This window comes from Pantherophis guttatus, chromosome 3 (assembly GCF_059756535.1).
Source record: "Pantherophis guttatus breed Tessera chromosome 3, ASM5975653v1, whole genome shotgun sequence".
Classification (NCBI taxonomy): Eukaryota; Metazoa; Chordata; class Lepidosauria; order Squamata; family Colubridae; genus Pantherophis; species Pantherophis guttatus.
The window spans coordinates 45,648,510-45,670,632 of record NC_142065.1 but is presented as its reverse complement, the minus strand read 5'-3'; the positions used below and the strand labels follow the sequence as shown (position 1 = coordinate 45,670,632).

The 22,123-nt window shown below is 37.7% G+C and overlaps 1 protein-coding gene across 2 annotated transcripts; it reads right to left on the bottom strand.

Annotated features, from left to right (window-relative positions):
• Positions 1–427: 427 nt before the first annotated feature.
• On the bottom strand, positions 428–16,145 carry ELK4 (ETS transcription factor ELK4). Of its 2 annotated transcripts, none has more exons than XM_034414416.2 (7): positions 15,872–16,130; positions 15,118–15,271; positions 9,988–10,172; positions 9,269–9,484; positions 6,760–7,644; positions 4,802–4,918; positions 428–2,855 (listed from the first exon to the last, which is right to left on the bottom strand). In XM_034414416.2, the coding sequence occupies exons 4-7, from the start codon at positions 9,473–9,475 to the stop codon at positions 2,757–2,759; spliced, it is 1,308 nt and encodes a 435-aa protein (XP_034270307.1). In that variant the 5' UTR covers positions 9,476–9,484; positions 9,988–10,172; positions 15,118–15,271; positions 15,872–16,130; the 3' UTR covers positions 428–2,756. The 2 variants fall into 2 exon arrangements, with proteins under 2 accessions (XP_034270307.1, XP_034270308.1); XM_034414417.2 differs by having other exon boundaries at positions 1,717–2,855; positions 15,118–15,279; positions 15,872–16,145.
• Positions 16,146–22,123: the final 5,978 nt, after the last annotated feature.

The window sequence follows — 22,123 nt, the reverse complement described above, 5'->3', positions numbered from 1 at the left end:
TTTCTGAGAATATTGGGACTAGCTTGTGAAACTAGGATAAACAATTTAGATCAGGATGATCTAAGTTTTGGTTCACTTGCAAATCTAAATACATGTATTATTCCTGTTGCTTCTTGTACCATATAGGAAAGCACAATACTGGAAAAGGGAGACTCCCAAAGAAGGCAGAAGCCATTCAAGCCAGTGTTTCTCAACCTTGGCAACTTTCAAATGTGTGGACTTCAACTCCAAGAATTTCCCAACCAGTGCTGGCTGAGAAACTCTAGGAGTTGAAGCATCCATGCAAATGGCTCAGTCCATCAGATATTATTTTTTTAACACTTAATTGGAATCTGCCAGTCCTTTCTGTTGTCTGACTGGCAAAGGAGATGACAAGCAAATATTTTAACCACATTACTCTCCATCATAAAGTTAAAGCAAAATTTCATTTTTAAAACCTCTTGTATTTAATACATATGCCGTCAGCAGCCAGTCTAGAATGGCTGCCCTTAAAAAGTGCTGCTCTGACCTGGATATTGCCTGCAAGACATCTACTTTTCTATTTATAAAATGAATCCCGCATTTTGAAGCTGAAGCTCAAATATTTTGGCCATCAAATGAGAAGCAAGGACTCATTAGAAAAGCCCCTGATGTTGGGAAAGATTGAAGGCAAAGGGAGAAGGGATCAGCAGAGGATGAGTTGGTTAGATAGTGCCATTAACACAATGAGTGTGGGTTTAGGAGGACTCCAGGAGATAGTGGAGGAAGGGGGCCTGGCTGCTGTGGTCCATAGGGTCACAAGGAGTCAGACACAATTTAGCAATTGAACAACAACAAATCCCACCTTTATAATTTTTATGAAGAAGATATCCAACGTATCTTCCTCCTCCTATTTTTCCCACAGCAACAAACCTCAAAGTAAGTTGGCCTGAGAGAGAAAGAGACTGGCCCAAGATCACCCAATTGGCTTTCATGGATAAGGTGACACGTCCTGCTTTCTAGATTTCTAACCACTAAACCAAACTGGCCCTCTCTTGTTACCTGCCATCAATGTTTTTCATGTCTATACTGAAATAGATCCACATATATTCAATTAGGTACAATGAGAGATAGGATTGGGCCTTTTGAATCCCTGCCTGATCAAGGGCGCCAACTACAGTTTAATGCAGACAAATGTATCCTACTTTAATCTGATATGTTACCTTGAGGCACTATGGCATACTAACCAATGTATGAGGCCTGTTAAGAATAAGTATATGAATAAAAACCCACAGGTTGATTGCCCTTTTAAACCAAGCCTACTTTGACACAGAAAAACGGATTATAATACTTTACTGATATCTATTTCAACTTTCTAATAAGCTATTGAAGCAACAAGATTTAAAGTGTTTTCTGAAATATAGCAGGGCCTGACTATAAATATTACAGTATGTAGAAAGGGTGAATCTTCTTTCAATTCAACTGAGGGATACCTACTATTAGTGGTGTTAGATCTATCCATTTTACTTTCAATTTCTAGTCCCCCAAATAAGTCTCCCACTTTAGCAAGTCATCATTATGTTACCATATATTTGCAAAGAAGTCTCAACTACCATCATGCTGAAGCTGTTATGCAATGAATATTTTCCCACAAGATTAAATTCAGGCTAGAACCACATTTTACTCCTTTTAGATTTCAAACAGCATGTGCCACTTTATGCTTTCTCCCTCCAGTTTCAAACATTTAATTAGTCAGAGTACTTTCTAATAATGGCACATTTTTAATTTTAAAGACTTGAACATTCAAAACGTCAATCCATTTATATTTAAAAGAACACCTAGATATGCAGTAGGCCAAGAGAAGGTGTGTCTCTTTCCCTCTTTGAGGGAAAAAGAACAAACAATAAATGTTCACTTCTCAAATGTCACACTTATGTACATTAACAAGAAGCAAGACAACAATAACTCACTGCATGTCAAATAAATGCTTATTAATCCAGTGCCACCATAAATCCACTGCAAGTTTCTTTAATTAGCTCAACCTGTTAAATTGTTTATTAAACAACAAGGGATTTGCTTTTATTTTTCTTGACTTGGCTTATCAAATATTAACACCTTTAAATATTTTTGGAAGATCAAAGCAATTCAATCCATGATCTATGCATAACTATGCCATTCAAGCATACAAAATACCATTCTATTATGTGAGGATGAACTGACGTTTTTGCCAAAGAAAAAAGATTTTTCTTATCCATAGCAACCATTCTTAAAATTTTGCTCAACTCTACACTACTGTAAGTTGCAATGCTAAAACTTTTTAAGGTCATTGGAATTCACTGTAAAAAAATAAGTCTTTTTATTCACTTTCCAAGTATTTCTTGGAATGCCAGCTTCCATGAAATAATATTTTGACATAAAAAACAAAAAGCAAAGGAATGGATGGATAACAGTCAAAAACCATCTGATATCAGTTGGCTGTTCTGTCCAATACCTCATTATAATACAAAAGTGTGTTCTTTGTTAAAAGAAGCCTTCTTCATTCAAAAGAAGCAGTAAGGAACAGGAGGAGAGAGAAACTCTAGAGAAGAATCTCCACAATCAAGGCACTTCCTTATGAATTCTCTTATGTCTTAAAGAGAATTTTGCAAAGGCATCTGAACTGGGAATAGCAAAAACCAAGTCACTTTAAATTGTCTCTATGGAATTAAAAACTGTCTCTTAAAACCTGGATTGCAGCATTTTTAATAAAACCTCTTCCTCTTTTTAGTCCAAGCTGTCCATTTTCAAAAGGCCGTATGTTAAGTCTTCTGCAAATCTGGGGAGAAAGGGCCAGGAGTGGAAGGGCCGTCCATTCCTGACAGAGTAAATGGTCCGTGAGTATTCAGCACTGATGGAAACTATAAAACAGAAACAGATATTAATGCTACAGTTGTCTATAAGGTAATATCTGTATTTTCAGTTTTCCACTGGTTTGCTTTTGTCATCAGCAAAACACCCACAGGCTTCAGTTTCTTCAGCTTAAGACAAAGTAACAATTTCATATTCATTTTTCAAGAGGGAAGTCTACCCAGCCATGTATTCATATGAAATTCATCAAGATGGCTTCAAAAGATAAGCACCCAAGTCATTTCTTCTAGCATGATACAGTAATACCTTAAATGCAAGGACCTTTATAGTTATTGATTCCCCCACCCCCCTGCATTTTGGTTATTTTTGCAGAAATATTGATTTCCCTTAAGTCTTTCAAATCAAGCAAAAAAGGCACAGCCATTTTTAACTTTCCTCTTCTAATTCCATAATCAGGAGACTCATTTGCCTAAAACGGTGTTTCTCAACTTCAACAATTTTAAGTTTTGTGGATGTCAACTCCCAGACCCCCAGAAAGCATTCCTGTTCCAGGAATGATTCTAGGATATTCTGATTCTAGGATAATGTTACCAGATAGCTTCATAGCACCAATTACCAGGTTGGGTGTGACCAAGATGCAGTACTGTATAATTTTATTGCATAGTAAAGCATCACACGATCTTATTTATCAGCTAGAAGGTGTTTGAGCTTTACAAACCCCTCACAGGAATGATCAACTTAGAAGGTCATTTTACTTTTTGTTCACGCTGTCCTTGTAGCTATTTCATGAACAGGGAAGTTCCTATGGCAGCCATTTTCTTGAGTATACTTACATCTTTTAAAATTTCAAATGAGTCCCTGTCCCAAAGCAGTATGCTTATCCCTGATCAACATGGAGCCCCTGATATAGATAAGCACATTTATTTTAAATCTTAATAAGAGGAAGAAAAGCACAAATAAGTTCAACAATGACACCTATCTCTATTCTGATATTATTTTCCACAGTAAGAGGCCAACCTTCTTATAACACTGAAAAATTAAAGATAACACTGATCCTTAAATGTGTAAAGATTAGAAAGCCCTACAGATTAGAAAACCCTCAATGCAGAGTCAGAGTCACCATCTACATTTGGAGGGTGAAGCTTTGGCTGGGATACTTGCTCTGCCTCTTCTTTTTTGTTCTTCAAATTTAACAAGCTTTTAACAATTCTGAAGAGGCTAACATAGGGTTCTAAAATGTAAATTAAATTAGTACTTGAATGGGGCATCAGCTGAAAATTTCAGAGGTGTTATCAAGACTAACTAAAAAAAAAAACCTATTGAAAAGCAACATCTGCTCATTTTTGTTTTGCTGCCATAGACACATTGATCAGAAGAGTGGGCTCAATTCAAGGCATCCTCAAACTTTTGTTTTAACTGTACTCTCACTCAGATTGTAGACTAATTCCTTCATAGAATATATTATTTTGGCTTTCTTCAACTTTTAATTTACACAAACATGCGTAAAACAACAAACGTGCCCTGGGAATATAGAAGTTGGGAGCCCAAATTTATCTGAAGGACACCAGGTTGGGGAAGACTGAATTATTTTGTTAAACTGCTAAGCTTAGCAGCTGCAAACAGTTAGGAAATATGTGTGATTTACATGGAGCTAAATTAAGGGTGTAAAAGCTGTCAAATTTCCTAAGACCATCTTTGAATATAGCTGTCAACTGCAGTTCTTAATATAATAGAAGGAATGAATAAAATGTGATAAGTAATAAGATTAGTTGTAGTTAAATCAAAAGTAATTGTCCTACTCTTGCTCACTCCTTTGTCACCTTCTTGATCAGCCACCAGACTCCTCCCAAATTGCTCCATAAAGGCCAAGTCTAGCCCTTGGCTTAAATAAAGTTGCACAATCTTGTCCTAATGAAGAAAAGGGCTCACTCTTATGTGACTATTTAGGAAATATCTGCCACATAGACTTTGTTTGCTGTCATGATCTGAAACTTACCTGGAAGAGGGTATTAGCACCTTGTAATCTTGCTGGGCTGAGAGGAGCAACTGGACTGAGAGTACTCCAAAAATGGATACTGGAGAGCAAGGGGCTTGGTGTCAGTAAAATAGGTGTCTGTGGGACATACAGAACAATAGCATAAAAATAATCATTTGGAATTGCTCATTAAGCTCAATATGACTAACAAGCATCTAATACCACTAAGGCAAGACATCTGTTTTAACATCACTAGTCTGGGATCAGACACCAATATGACAGTTAATAAAGGGTAGAAAATCAAACTGGTTCTGTCTAGTCTAGGAACTAAGAATGATGGCACACCACAAAAACAGGAAGACAATTTGGTTAGCTATCTTCCTTTTCCAGATACAGCAAGAGAAGATGAACAGAGATTTTTTCCATTTCAATGTCAGATCCTAACAGGTATGATAAGATGGAGGGGAAATCTAACAGTTTTAAATTATTTTATTTGCTGTCCAAGCAACAATTAATGGCTCAAAAATAAAGGAAGTGACCTACGTAAACAATTTTTAATGAACTGTCCTATTCAGATGGTCATAAAATAGAGATAGACAGAATTCACATTATTATTATTTTTTAATTTCTTATAACACAAAGTGGTCATATTCTGATATGTTTACTGAATTCCTCGAATCTAAAGCATTAGCTTGAGGTTGTTACTCTGATTTTACTTTTGTTTTCATTTTGATCAACTGTTTTCTGGAACTTTACAGCTTGGGGTGCTGACCCCTAAAAACTGGGTTGATTATATTTTACAAAATTATCCAAGGTTGCCATCTTGGGATTTAATCCAAACTATTTAATCATAGTTAAATCATTATATTGGATTGCCTATTCGCCAACACCTCTCTATTCTTCATTACATTCAACTCATTTGCTTACTCATTACACTCTATTTTTATATGCGAAGTAAAATTAAGTATAGCTGAAAGTACATCAGGGTCCTTGCTTAATTTAGAATATAAAATTACCTAGAAATAGATTTTTAAACTGCTATGTTAAGTAAAAATTATGCTGCACATAACGTTGCTGTAGCCATAATAATTAAATATGGTTTTAATCAGTTGAAGAAATGTCTTCTTAAAAGGGAGAGAAAATAGCAACTCCAAATTACGTAACCATGATTAAATAGTGAAATGTTAACTGTTGTCCTTTTTTTAAATCTTCCATTCAAGCCTTGATAGTACAGTGGTCTAAGCACCCTGTTATTAACACAGCTGCCTGCAATTACTGCTGGTTCGAATCTCTCCAAGGCTCAAGGTGACTCAGCCTTCCATCCTTTCTAAGGTAGGTGAAATGAAGACCCAGTTTGTGGGGGCAATAAGCTGACTTTGTATAAATATACAAAAGTATGAAGGCTATTGCTTAACACATTGTAAGCCGCCCTGAGTCTCCGGAGAAGGGCGGCATATAAATAAAATTAAATAAAAAATAAATAATAAATCGTGTCCAATTTTCAGAGACTGCCTGGTCAAGTCCCTGAAGTTTTCTTGACAAGGATTTTCAGAAATGGTTTGCCTCTGCTTCCTTCCTAGCACTGAGAGCAAGTTACTGGCCCAAGGTCACTTCATGTCCAAGGCACGACTGGAACTCTGTCTCCCAGTTTCTAGCCAGATGCCTTAACCAATACACCCAACTGTCCCTTTTGTCCTAACTAGGATACAAAATATCTAGGAAGCTTAGAACTCTTAAGGAAAAGTAATATTTTTAAAAAAACACCCAACATTAAGTATTCTGCCTCAAGCACAGACTAAAATATATACTAAACAGATTAGGTCAGTTTTCTGGTCTACCTTAGCTAGATAGCCATCCAGCCTCTTAAATTCCTAGTTTTATTCCCAAACTTAAACCAAAAGCAAGAATTAGCAGGCAAATTTCTATTCTGTTGCAAATTCACATACAGAATTTAGATCCCAAATAAAAGACAAGATTACCTGTGAAAAAAGTGCTGGTGTAAGAGAAGCAGTTGGTAGAGAAGGACTCAGTATTCCCAGTGGACTGGGGTCACTACCAGTAATAACCAGAGTGGGAGTAATCTCCAGTCCTTTGGGCTTTCTAGTTCTGCTATGACGAAGATTCTTTTCAAAAATGGAGGAACTCATCTCTTTAACCTCCAAGATTTGATTCTGAAAGTGCTCTAACTGCTGGCAAACTACAGACTCAGTTTCTGTGTCTATAACCAGATCAGAATTAGAATTTAAAGGTGGCAAAGGAGATTTGGCTGGAACTTTGAGACGAGGAGATGTGGAGGTTGCAGGAGATGTAGAATTAAAATTAGAAGTCAAGCCTGGCAAAGATGCTGAACTTTCAGTGGCTGCACATTTAGATTTTGCTAGAGGTTCCATGGCCTGGAGATGTTCATTTGAACCTGAAGGTACGATAGAGGCAGCTGAGATAGTAGAGGTCAGTTGAGTAGCTGAGGCAAGGGGAGACACAGAAGGCCTTTTGGAGGACATGGTTACAAATTTTATGACTGAAGGTGTTGAATCCTGAGTTCTTTTTTCTGTCAGCTTCTCAGCTGAATTCTCCATCTTAAACAGTTTTGTACAAGAGGAGGAATTAAGAGAGTTCAAAGTAAATGAAGAATACAGGCCTGAGTGGATATAGTCATTGCGACTGGAGGATTTCACACTGGCCTGATGCTTTTCTTTCCCATAAGTTTCAATGTCCTTTGTAGAGTTGCTAGTATCAACAAAGCCAGCCTGTGCCTCAGCTTCACCCTCAATCTTGCCAACAACCAGTGGATCCATATTCAAAATCTCTGGGTAAGATACAAACTTGTAAACAAACTTTTGACCATTAACTTTTTTGATGATGTTCTGTGAAAATATCGAAAATAAAACAGAGATTAGGCACCCCCTCTTTGAATACTTGTCCCAGATATAGTTCAGCTAGTCAAGGAGGCATTATGATTAACTAAAGATGAAAAAATTGTGGGGCCTATTAAGTCCCTTTTATCTCTATAGGCTAAAGACTACATAGTTCTAGATTCAAACTTTTATCTTTCTTCATTTTTGTTTTGAAAGAGATTTGGGGATACACATCCATGTACTAATCAGGACACATATCCAACATCCATTTGTCTAGAAGCATATAGCACTGGGGAAAATAAGAATATACTTTCCCGTTTCACTATGAGGCCAACCACCATGGTTCAAATGCTCCCAGTTCAGACCGGATCGCCCAATCTGGTAGCGATGGCGTTGGGTGGTTCGGAGAACTGGTAGCAAAAATCCCTGCCCCCCCCCCATGCCCAGTTGAGCGCGCAATCATCAGAGGCTTTTTATTATTATTTTTAAAAGCATTTTTTCTACAACCTCTTCAGCCGAAAAAATGCTTTTAAAAGTAAAAAAAAAACCGCCTCTGATGATCGCGCGGCTCAGCTGGGATCGTCAGAGGCTTTTAAAAGCATTTTTAAAATGCTTAAAATACAACTGAAGAGGTTGTAGAAAAAATGGTTTTAAAAGTTAAAAAAAAAAAAGTTGGCAACGCCCACCCAGTCACATTACATCCCCACCAAGCCATGCCCACAGAACCGGTAGTAACAAATTTTACATTTCACCACTGCCAACCACATACCAACAAATCCATCAATAATAAAAAATGAGTTTAAAAACATAGTAGAGCTTTAAAAAAAGGTTGCTCATAATGAACATGGTTTCAGTCAACTGCATATTTTATTCCTTTGATTAAGAAGACAGTATAATATAAGCCAATTATATAATACTTGTATCAATATCAATGGTGCATTTTAGCATCAAGGTTAAGTATTAAAAGCTGACTGTACATAACATTTTGATGTAGCTGAAGGGAAATGAACATCTGAAATACTCAGCAGAACAGTATGAACTACAGCCATTTCAAAGTCTCCAGACAGTATTCAATGGCTTTCACATTGTTCTATAGCAATGTGCCGATTGCTACAATCCATGTATCATAAAATTACAAGCAGCATTTAATAGTCAATGTTATTCCAAATTAAATTCTAATAAGAACATCAACTAAAGCTTTTCAAAATATACTGAGAATTTTCCAGAAAACATTAAGAGGGGGGGGAGGGAATCATACTCTATGCATTCACATATTCCATAGAAATTCTGCATAAAATATTACTTACTTTTATTTATTAATAAAATAGCATTTAACATATTTTAAAAATCTGAGGATGAAAATGAGTAAATCAAAATGTCAAATAATAGAGCTCTGAGTTGCACAAACCTATTTCAAAACAAGAACAAGTGGTTGGGTAGAACAGTAGCAGTGATTGTTGCTAAATCATGAAACAAATATTTACTCAGACAGGCAAGCAGTTTAGCTCAATAAACTCTCATGGTATTCCCAACATTCCTGCCATCAAAATCAGAGAGGAAAAAAACACTAATTCTAGAACCACTGGAATTCAACGTAAGTTAAACATTGGAGGCAAACAAAAGGCCAAGTTACCTTTACGTAATAATATCTGAGTGCACGACTGAGTTTGTCATAGTTCATGCTGGGCTTGTTTTTACGGATTCCCCAAAGGCGGGCTACCTCTTCTGCTTGCAAAAGTTTGAATTCTCCATCATTTGAGGTCCAGCAAATAATGTCCTTATTCCGAGATTCCTGAAGAAGTTGCAAAAGGAACTGCCACAAGGTGATAGCACTGTCCATAGCAATGAACTGAAATTTAGAAGAGAGGAGATAAGATCGACATCAAGATCATGCACAATACTTTGGGAACAAAAGCATCTCCAGTCAACTCAAAGTCAACTCGCATTCAGGGGACTCATATTTGCTATACAATCTGGTTTTCTGCTTCTTTTTCTTAAACTTTCTTTGCTAAATCAGATCAATTGGGAGAAATCTAATTATGAAAAGGGGGGGATAAGTTTATTTTAGATTTCTAGAAACTATGACAATGGAGACTGAAACATTTCTTTCCCTACAATCTTACATTCAGAGTCATCTTCTTTTCAGGTAAATACCAAACATGAAATGGTTCAAATAACCTCTTGGCTTTCCAAATTTATTTTTACATCATTTTTCTCCAAATTTCTACAGCTGAATAATACAGGGAAGATCCCAGTGATATTCAACAGTGAAATAGGAAGAGTCTTTTATAGATGGAAATATTGACATTATGGCCTTGTTTTTCCTTCTTCTTTTGAGCACCATAAACATACCTTCTACAAAAATCCACATGTCTAATGAACATCAGATCCCAGCAGCCCCAGCTAGTAAGGCCAATGATAAGGATTTCCAAAAGCTGTGAATCCAAACATCTGGAAGGCAGCAGGTATAAATGGATTTTCACTTTGGCACTCAATCCTCCAGGTTACAGACAAAGTTGTGAAAGAGGAATCAGGATCTAGAGACAAGTGACAAAATTACTGGAGGAAAAAATATATGAAGAAGTCTTAGCCAATTACTTTCCAAATAGCATAAATAATACAATTTGTTTTGTACTCTAAATTTATACTCTAAGAAATTAACTGTTTAGATAATAATTCTGCTAATAGTTCTGTTATTTACATAGTAATGTTTTTACAAGTACCAAGAATAATATTACATTACTAATTCTAGAATATTACAAAGTGGGCCATTCAGAAAACATACTGGAACAGTACCTGCATAATGCTTAAGTAGGGTTCAGCATTTTCATTTGAAGTACCCACTGGGACAACTGTCTCCTTCCTTGAGATACAATCTATCATTTTGTCTGTTTTTAACACTGTAAACTTTTCAAGTAAAGGAACTCAAAATACTTTCCGAGAAGATTTGTGATATTTGATGCCCACAGGCTGCCCAGTTAAGAAAACAGGCAGAAATAGAGGTCACAGGAAAACAGGAAAAAAAACCTCTTTCTTTCTTTCTGTAAATGGATACAGAATAACAGAATTGGAAGGGACTTTGTAGGTCATCTAGTCCAACCCCCACTCAAGCAGGAGATCTTACACCATTTCTGACAGATGGCAGTCCAGTCTTTTCTTGAAAGCTTCCAGTGATGAAGCTCCCATGAAACCAGATGTCTCTGACAAATCTCATTACTTTCAGCATCCAGGAATGCAGGTAGTCCTTGCTTATCAATGGTAATTGGGACCGAGGACTTTGTCACTAAGCATTCCAGTGTAAGGTACAAGTCGCCTTACATCATGTGACTATGCCAACTTATAACACCAGTCCCAACTGCAGTCATTATGTGAATTCCAGTGATCACAGATATCACAATTTGTGACCTCCTGCCAGCTTCCCCATTGATTTTGCTTGTTGGAAGTAGGTAGTGAAGATCACAAATGTCATCACGTGACTGCAGAATGCTGCAATAATATAATTGTGAGTCAACTGCCAAGTGCCTGAATCATAATCATTTAATCACAGGGTTGCAGTAATGGTTACGACCACACCATAACACTGAACGGTCACTGAATGAGTGTACATGAAGGGAAGACTACTTGTAGCCAAGAGCAAATAATATTTGCTTCCTATTCCAACTCTGACTGATCAGAGTTGGAAGATCAGAAATGAGAAAAACCTTTCTGAAGAACCCCTTATCAACACTGTCTTAGGAGAGCACAACCAGAGTTAAAGGGACACAAAAGGGAAGCATTTGTGTACATTTATAAACTGCTTTTCTGCTGATGAGATGTTGCCAAGTGCCCGAAATGCAATCACATGACTATGGAAGTGTTGTAGTCGTAACTTTGAGGATGAGTTGTAGGTAGCTTTTTTTACTCCCTCGTAACTTTGAATGGTCATTAAGTGACTAGCCTGTAAGTCAAGGACTACCAGCATTCCTTTAGGAAAATGCTGGACTATGCAAAGCTTAAGCAACAGTTTGGTGAAATATTAGGAATCAAGCAGTGAAATAAAGCAGGTGCTTTTCAAACACCAAGACAGAATGGCTTGGCAGGAACAAAAAGTCCTACTGTGTATGGCTTTTAAAAGGCCTAAAAGTTCTTTCACTTATTGTATGTTGCTCTTGGTACAGTTTGTGGAGCAGACAATGTGATAGCTATGATAGGCAAGGGAAGCCCCAGAAACCATGATGCACTTTTAGAGGACAATTTAAGATTATTGCAATGTGCTCTATATGGAGTCTCCTTGAAAAATGCCTGAAACCTATAACTAGCACAAAATACAATAGCCAGGTATCTGTGAAACTTCATCTGGAAATCATGTCTTATCAACTATGGAGCATCTTTATATTGGTCCATGTTTATTTTGTGATCTATCAAGCCATCTATGTAAATCTTTTTCACATGTGCAATTTTTTATCCAGTATGGCCTCAATCACACACGTCTGTGATTTTCTTACCCAAATACAGGAATATATGGCATAATATATTTAGAGAGACTATGTTAATAAACAAGTCCTTTTCTAATTAGTCTTCCTGGAGTAGGAGTTTTTTACACTGGCATCTTCTATCTGATATTCCATATTTGTACTGTTTCCCTGAAAATAAGACATCCCCTGATAATAAGCCTAATCAGGCTTTTGATCGCATGCGCTAAAAAATAAGACTCCCCCGAAAATAAGCCCTCCCCGAAAATATTTAAACACAGAGCTGGAAATCTGGTAAGATGGCTAGAAGAGCCCCATCTTGCTCCTCGCACCCCAAAATAATAAGACCTCCCCAAAAATAAGGCCAAGCACTTATTTCAGGGTTCAAAAAAATATAAGACAGGATCTTATTTTCGAGGAAACACGGTAAGAAAGATGCTTCCATTTTGGCAACGTTTTTAATACTCTTTATATATATAGTATACATAACTCATTATAAAAGGAAGGATTTATTTTGTTCCTTTGATTGAATATTTTGAAGGTTGTTATTTGGGTACCAGTTAGACGTGAGTGATAACTGCATTTAACAAATATGTGCAAAAGAGTCACTATTTCCCACAAAGAACATTTCCCAAACCTAGAACTTTCCCAGACTTAGTATGATCAGAGAGAAAAAATCCAAATCCAACTGCAGAATGCTTGATGTATATGTCTGCATATTTTAGTATATTTTCCCTTACAATTCAAATTCAAACTTACAATTTAAAATTCAAGCATTCCAGAAGTCACTATCTGAGATGCACATATAAGAAAGAATTGTTTGTACCCCTTGAAGGATCTTTTGCTATTGCTTCTGGAAAGTTAAATAACAGGGAAGCCACTTTCCTTTTTAAAAATGCTTTGTCCATTTAGTCTTGCAATTGCAGAACAAACTTCAAAGACCTTAATCTACTACAAAAGTAAAAAAAAAAATTCTTCCCTACACAAGCAAATAATCAAGCTGCAAAGCTACACCTCAGATCTTGGCAAGCATATACTGTTACTTCATTCTGTTCTTTTTAATCTTTTTTAATCTATAAGCCTGCAAAAAAAACTAATATGTTTTTGTGACAGTAGACACATCAATGGTGCATACTTAACAATACTTAACAAAGACTTAAGTAGAAAAAGTAATAGCCTGAAAAACCAGAGAAAGCAAATAGCTCTTAAGTTCTTAGCTAGCTTCCACCAAGTTGGCGTTTTCTGTATATGTTGTAGGTTTCCCAGGTAGAATGGGAATAGCTTGTCATTTTATTCTCACAATAAACTCTATGAGGTAGCTTGGGTTCCGAAAACTGTCACAAAATCATCCAGTGAGTTTCATGGTGCAATGATAAAAGTCCAATGTACCAGTTGCAGAATTATTAGGTGAATTATGTGGGAAATGGGATGAGCACCATCACAGTATGTCTTCTGACCCCAATTTCTTCTCAGTGAAGTAAAGAAAGTGCAAGCATACTGCCATTGAGGGATGCTCACTGAGATTTTATTCTTGTGAGTGGCTCCTGAAATCTTGGTTGACTCAAGACCATCTATTTGTTGTCCTTGTTATGTGGAAAATATACATAAATATCAGTGGTGGCTTGCTACCGGTTCACCCCTGATCGGGCGAACCGGTAGCGGCGGTGGCGGGAAGCTTCACCCACCCACCCGTGTGCACCCATGAGCGAACCGGTAGCGACGGGTTTTGAAACCCACCCGATACATATTACACAAATTTTATACAAGTCACACAAGTCATATAATCTACTAATAAGCATTTCCAGTGAAGAAATAAAAGTTCACAATAGAAAAAAAACAAGCCAAGTTCAGTACAAATAACTACTATTTGTACTGATGATGTTACCTAGTTTGGATAATGAATCATCTGCAAGAAAAGAGCCAAGGTCAGAGAGTTCCAAGGATCCCTCAACTACTATATCCTTTCAGAAACCAACATCCTGAATGGAATTATAAATTTCAATACTTTTGTAACTACTTTCATCCATGTTCCTGGCATGTATACAGAAGCACACCGATACACAAGTATCCTCATCCATATCACACCAAAAAGGAAACCTTTAATATTTTCATATATATATATAATAGTTTCTAAAGAGAATCTGTTTCATTCACTGTTTAAATATTAATCTTCACAAATATGTCTGGAAATATATAGCAATATCAGACACAGATAATGTGAAATACTTGTATATAGTGCAAAACTTTCAGCCTTTTTCTTGTGAGACATGAGTTTGTCTGACAATTAAGATTTAATGAAAGGGCCTCCTTAAAGAGCAGATACAAATACCAATAGATGGTAATATGAGCACTTTCCCTATTTCTATTTATACAAATTACATTTGGAGTTCCTACCAATCACCAAAAAGGCCTGTTGTTTCTGATAATCTTGGGAAAGAACACTATATTCTCAAAGCTCTGGAGCAGGAAAGGAACAGTAGTAGGAAATAAATATCCGATGTGTTCCAGAAGAAAAGATATTGAAGTGAAAACTGTGTGAGCAAACAGAGACGTGTCTGGAATAGTCCTAATAACTGGTTTAATATTCAGAGTCAGGTTTGTTAGAGAAAATTATCACTAATTATCATTTATCCTTTTTCCTGGTGATCATTTATTGAAAGAATGAGAAGGATCATTTGATAGCAAAAACTGGGGCATTATCAACAAGGAATAAAAAATTAACTTATACAAGCTAAGATATGTACACAAAATAATTTCTAACATTTCTGATAATTTATATAGAAAAGCTGAATTATGGCCTTGTCATTAAAGAATTGCTTCTCATGTGAATATTGCAAAAAAAAAAAAAAGGAGCCGTTTTTTCCCCTTTCTTTAAATAGCATGTGCCCACATTGTATTAAAGTTTAGATACTAAGCTAAAAGCATCTGGGTAACCCCACATGATTTCTTGCCTTATGAAATATGCAACCAGTGCAAAATTTAATGCCTATGTCCATAAATCTTGCACAAATTTCAAAAACAGCTTGCTTACCATGCATGGTCAGCATCGGGTAGAGTACTTGTCATAAAGGCAATAACTAGAAGTGTATGAAGGAGAGCACAGTGGATTCCAGAAGAGCCATGACAACAGAATATGAAGACTTGAAGTCGGTTAGGAAGATCCCAGCTAGTTTCAGAAGCCACATCTGAGGTTCTCAAAGCAGAAAAAGAAGGGAAAGTTAAGGTTTATAGGCCGAGAATGAGTGGTAGGGAGATTTCGAAATATCAGTGGAGCGAATTATAAACCTCTACCGTAGATACAGATTTGATTTGTTTGGATCAAGGGAGACATTTCCAAATCCTTAGCCGAGTGGCGTGTTCGCATATCGTGGCAAAGCAAAATTAACGAAACATACGGGACAACTGTTGCATGGGAATACTTCTCAGAAAACAATTAATAAGCCAGCTAACTATGATAAAGAACAGCGAGAGAAACCCAGGCGTCTGCCCAGGCGGAGTTGAGCACGTCAGAACTTCGCCTGCTTGGGAGTCGGAATCTGGAAGCCCGAGGGATGCGGGGAAGCGAGAGGACCAGGAGCGACACATGCGCTTAATGCGCGCTTAGTTTCGGGGAAGGGACTCTGAGCATACGCAGAGTGTCTTTCCCCCAGTGCCACCGTTAAAGAAATTCCGCACACGCAGGAGAGTAGCGGCCAGGGCGCGCAGATCGCCTAACATCGCCTTGCGGGATTCAGCACCATCGGGGAAGGGGAGAGAAAAGGGTCCCAAACCGACCCTGGACTCACCCAGGCGGACAGCCCCCTCCCGCGCCAAGCCGTTCCTGTGCAATGGCAGGTGCTGAGCTGCTCCCTGCCGAGTGCTCGCCTTTCATGGCCAGCGGCCTCCGCGGAGACTCAAAATCTGGCTGCCCATCTCTCTCTGCGGGCAAAACCGAAACAAGAAGAAGCCGAGTGGCAAGACCAGCCTGGCCGACCAGGCATTTACTCCGGAACACATAAGATTTTCCCAGCCCAATTACGGCCACCGTACTCCGCATTTCCGCCACTCCCCTGTGGAAAGGAAGGAAAGAGCCCAATCACGACAACTTGAGTAATTTATTGGGCCAATGAAAAGTTTCTTCCCGCCTCAGTCCCGCAAGGCTTTCTGGTCATTGAAGTATTTTGTAAGTGGGAGTTTTGCTTTTATCAGCCAGTCAAAAAAACAGCAGAGGTAGAAAGTGAGAGTTATGTGGGTTAGCGCATCCTTGCTTATTACCAATTCAAAACAAATCATCAAGGGTTTTCTTTAGAGCGCGCTCGTTTTGTTTTGCCACATGCCTTGAGGCCTGGTTTATTTATTTTTAACAATCTGTTAATGGTTTATCTTTATTAACATTATGACTTCCAACCCTGAAAGTGAGAAAATAGTGAGGTGGGAGGCTAACTGCAAGAGACTTCTGGTTTGAAATCCCGAGAATGCTCCCCCCACCCCTATACCTTGCACTTCATATAGTGCAGACATAAAAGAACCGAGAAGCTAAAACATTTCATGGTTCACAGACCTTGAAAGTAGCTTACCCAGCCAAGTGAGATAAGGTATAAATTCCAGGGAAGGCTTCTCCTTAGGTAAATATTCTCAGAAAATATAGAAAGAATGAACCTTTTTATAAAAATGATGTGAGGACAGAAATGAGTGCCTATGGTATTCTATAAGAGGGGCTGATTGTAATGTATATAACCAGGCTAGGGTATTTGTGGCTACCCACCTAATTTCTTGTTGTCACTGCTCATAGATAAAGAATGAAGAACTTAATTTCATAATATTTTTATCATTACAGATCAGAATGAACTTGGTAATAAATAAAATATTCCAACAAACATAATAATAAATGTTTTTTAAAGGCAGAACAGTCTAGACCACACATTTTTCAGCCAATCAAATCAACGAAAAATCTCAAATATAGAGACCATGTTTAGACACCTGTTCTGGGGGGAAAATATATTCAGACCACCCACTTTCTAGTGGGCCAAATGAAGCAAATTCACTTGTCACATGTGATTATGGAGGACTCTTGGTGCAATAAGAGCAACGTGGGAACTATTGTTTAGTCCTGCATTATTGGCAAACTTTATTGTTTTAGTTGGGTAGAATAGAATACTTTATTTGCCAAGTGTGACTAGATACACAAGGAATTTGTCTCTGGTGCAAAAGCTCTCAGTATATATGCAAAGCAACAGAGTAATAATAATCATACCATGTTTCCCCGAAAATAAGACCCTGTCTTATATTTTTTTGAATCCTGAAATAAGCACTTGGCCTTGCCATGCGCTCAAAAGCTCAATTGGGCTTATTACCAGGGTATGTCTTATTTTGGGGGAAACAGGGTAATAATACCAATAAGAACAGATAAAAAAAAAAGAACTGGTAGTAAAGATGGGAAGGATTATAATACTACGACATACAACACGGGTAAATATACTTAGATATAAGACAGTACTGTGAGAATTGAGTGTTCAGCAGAGTGATGGCACGAAGGAAGAAACTGTCCCTGTGTCTAGTTGTTTTGTCATACAATGCCCTATAGCAGCAAGGGGAAGAGTTGAAACAGTTTATGTTCAGGATGTGAGGTGTTTATATTTTCTCAGCCCTCCTCTGGCCTGCATAATATATAGATCTTCTATGGGCTGGTTGCCATTGTGTTTTCTTTTCTTTTCTTTTCTTTTCTTTTCTTTTCTCTTTTCTTTTGTTTTTTGTTTTGTTTGCAGCCCTAACTATCTGTCAGTCTGTATCTGTCCTGTTTGGTTTCTGTATCTGACCTGACAGTTATATAGAAGTACAGATTACAGACTCAATAATTCCTCTGTAGAACTTTATCAAGAGCTCCTGGGGCAAGCTGAACTTCGTAAATTGATGCAGGAAGACCATTCTTTGTTGTGCCTTTTTAATGATAGTTCTAATGTTAGGTGTCCATTTCAAATCCTGGGAGATTATAGGACCCAAAATCTTTAAGAATTCTACTGCTGATACTGTGCTATCAAATATAGTAAGAGGTAGTAGAATAGAAAGGCTCCTCCTAAAATCCTCCCTTATCTTTACATTTTTAACCATGGTCAGCTCCAGATTGTTCTGGCTGCCTCACAGGGCTAGTTGTTCAACCTCCCATCTATATGCAGACACTTCACTGTCACAAATGAGACCAATGACATTTCAATCATCTGCAAACTTCAGTATTTTAACAGAGAGAATCAAGGTTTATTATTATTACATATGCACAGGCTCTTGGTAGGCATGCAAGGTTCCAAGTTAACACCTGCAACGAAAGAAGACTCCAAGCTTATAAGTTCCTGAAAGTTCCATTTTATTAGAGATGTCATATTGGCACATCTGGGAAAACGTGAATCTGAAAGTTTCCAGGTTTTCCCCACCCAAAAGAAAGTCCAAGTCCCTGCCCCAGCACCCACATGTCCATCACATGGTCCAATCAATGCACCATCCCAACTGGAGATGCCTCCCAGTCACTCCACTCCAGGTGCAGGGCCAAATGTCCTTGACTCTCAGAGAAAAGAATGTTATTATGGCTAGATATCTCCCCAACTCCATACAATCCCCCTTCCCAGTTTCCCACAGCGCTAAATGTGGCAGCCCTGAAGATCCAAAGTAAAAGATGGCTTCCAGGGCTGACAAGGCACACAGGTCCTCACAAAAGCTAATATATGTCACAGTATCAGTGAGTTCATGCAAAATGTCAGTATTCAATTTTGTTCAGTTTTGGAGTAATAACACTTTAATGAAAAAATAGTTGAAAATGTTGCAGATTTAAATATTTTTACCATGTAAGTCTAGCAGAGCTCACTATGGGTTTTATATTTATTTATTTATTTATTTATTTATTTATTTATTTATTTATTTATTTATTTATTTATTTATTTATTTATTTATTTATTTCACTTATTTAGGTTTTGTTATCCCACCTTTATTATTTTATAAGTAGCTCATGGCGGCAAACATTCACAAAACTACTACTCCTTTTCCTCATAACAACCACCCTGTGAGGTGGGTTGGGCTGAGAGTGACTGCCCCAAAGTCACCCAGGCTGCTGTCCAGGTATCTGTCTTTTTACTCTCCTTTTCCATCTCTTTATAACATTAAATTATATGTATGCAACATTAATTATTTGTATGCTTAATTATAGAAGTTCCAGAAAGACTCAAAAGTTTCAGATAGTCTTAGTATTGCATTCATACAGCATGCTTCATTTAATTACCAATTTCATCTATTTTCTGGGTTTGTATAAAACCGTAAGCTAACAATATGGTCTGAATTCTCTCTGAGCTATAAAATACTCAAGTGGGGTTATGCTAGATCTTCTGCAGTCACGACATAAGCCTAAGACTGAAAATCAGGCTTGTCAGATGTTACATCTTTTCTATCCTGCTCTACGGAGCAGAGAGTTGGTCTCTGACAGAAAACCACTTGAAGAAACTAGAAGCATTTGAAATGTGGATTTACAAACAGCTGTTACGTATAAAATGGATTAACAAAATCACAAATGAGGTGATAAGCCGCCTGGGAAAGCAAAGGGAAATTATCAAAGCCATTAAAAAGTGAAAGTTAAGAGTATTTTGGACATGTGATGCGACACCCAGAAAAATACAGCATCCTTCACTTAATTCTCCAGGGAAAAATTGAAGGCAAACGAGGCCCAGGTAGAAGGAGAACATCATGATTTCAAAACCTAAGGGACTGGTTTGGACAAAACTCAGCAGCACTTTTTCATGCGGCTATTGACAAAAATAGGATTGCCAACATGATCGCCAACATCCGATGACGGACATGGCAGAAGAAGAAAAAGGAAGAGGAGGAGGAGGAGGAGGAAGGAGGAGGAGGAGGAGAAGGAGAAGGAGAAGGACAAGGAGAAGGAGAAGAAGAAGAAGAAGAAGAAGAAGAAGAAGAAGAAGAAGAAGAAGAAGAAGAAGAAGAAGAAGAAGAAGAAGAAGAAGAAGAAGAAGAAGAAGAAGAAGAAGAAGAAGAAGAAGAAAAGAAGGAGGAGGAGGAGGAGGAGGAGGAGGAGGAGGAGGAGGAGGAGGAGGAGGAGGAGGAAGAAGAAGTAGTTATGCTAACCAAGCATAGCATGCTGTTATGTCTTTGCCTGGCCCAAGTTATGACAACACAGCTAAAAAATAATTCGTTTTAAGATTCTTCAGGGACTGGCTCAGTGTTTATGCAAGATTCATGTTTTTGAACTGTTTTTTTATTCCTGATTTTATATTTTTTTAATAACTGTTGCCTCCAATTAAGATAAAGCCATATTTTACAAGTTTTACTTGTAAAAAGTAAAAAAGATTTACACTTTTGCCAGGTTCAGTCAAGAACATGCAGCAATAAATATCATAAAACTGTAAGTGAGCATGATCTGGAAGTTGTGATTGTGTTTACATCCTTTATATATATATATGCATCATAGATTGCAATCTTATATTTTCTGTTCTTATTGTACAATTTACTTCTTCAAACAACCACTGCATGAGCTGCAGTTATTTGCTATAACATTTGCATCCTAGTTGATTTGCTCATTTATTTTTTTTCACATTAGTCCTTTGAGACAAATTTGTACTGAAAGAGTGATGGTCATTCAATGATGGTCATTCAATGATATTTATTACAAAGCAAGCTGGTTTTCTGAACTATCTCCCCATTCAACATCAATCAACCATGCCTATTCTGCCAAAACCCACACAATGATGTATACATTTGATTCCCAGTAAAGCAGCAATCCCCAACCTTTGTGGCTTGGCAGCCCAGCTGGGGATGGTGGTAGAGAGAGAGGGGAACTGGGTGGTGCGAGCAGCGGGATGGGGTGCACACACGCACCCATGCAGCCCTTGACTTGCCAAGCAGTGGGCTAGGGCCCATGCACTCAAGTGCCCACCGGCTCACTGCTTACAGAAGTTCAGCCAGCCAGCCAGCCACTTGCATGGCCCAATTCCAAATAGGCCATGGCCCGATAGTGTGCCACGGCCCGGGGACCCCTGCAGTAAAGGGTTTGAATCCTATAGAATAAGAATCTGGCTATGTACATCTGATGATTCCTAATAAGGATAAAACTACAATAGTCTGTTGCCTCCTGGTAATTAGTGTAACTGAAAACACTACATACTATATATTGTGTAAAAATAAATAAATCCACCACCACTAGGATGACAGGGAGGGTGAAAATCATGTAAAACTTTCTCACACTGCCTCAAAGTTCGAAGGGAAACAGTGTGTGGATACCATTCTGATTGATTCGATATATTCCGTCTGACAACAGTAGTGGGAACCAAAAAGCTCCTAAAGTTAATGCACTGTATTTATTCATCTAAAATGCAATAATCAATGAATTTAGTTCTTGGAGAGGATTTTAACCAACATCTGATATGTTCGTCCAATGGTTCCCAATAAGGATCGTGTACCATCTTCCAGTGCCTCCTGGTGGTCAACATAACTCTTTATAACAAGTATAAAAAATTGGGAGCCCTATTGTGCAAGAAAAAAAAATCCCCCATAAAACATGTAACCAGAGATTACATAAATCATTACAACTATAGAACATATATGATTTTATATTAGGACTTGCTTTCAACTTGTAACAGCATTTTTAAAGAATGGTAGAAGTTATGGGGAAAAATTAAGTTCTCCGAGTCCAAATAACTCCGAAAGGGAAAAGAATTCAGTAATACCTAATCTATGCGTTTATATGTTAGATAAATGGTGCAGTTACATATGTAAGAATATTTACTTGCTATATAATGGTGGCATTAATTCAAATCTCATCAAATCAGAGTGTTGAAAGAGGCTATTGGGTCAACGCCCTGCTAGGATAGGAATCGAAATTAAGCATCCCCAGAAGACAGCTCTTCAGCTTTCTCATGAACATCTCCCACAATGGAAATCCTACTATTTTTTGGGGGGACAATTAGTTCCACCGCTGAATGCTCTGTTAATTTTATTCGATTATTTGAAGCTCAGTATCTACAACCTATTATAATAGATTTCAGCTTTATTTTTCTTCTAGGGTA

What these genes read in the sequence shown, in the direction of transcription:
- ELK4 (XM_034414417.2), bottom strand. Translation starts at nt 9,475, where the DNA reads ATGGACAGTGCTATCACCTTGTGGCAGTTCCTTTTGCAACTTCTTCAG. An exon ending in CACCAGCACTTTTTTCACAG is followed by an intron (nt 4,919 to 6,759) that starts GTAATCTTGTCT and finishes TATGTCCCACAG; the next exon opens with ACACCTATTTTACTGACACC. An exon ending in GTGCTAATACCCTCTTCCAG is followed by an intron (nt 2,856 to 4,801) that starts GTAAGTTTCAGA and finishes TCTGTTTTATAG; the next exon opens with TTTCCATCAGTGCTGAATAC.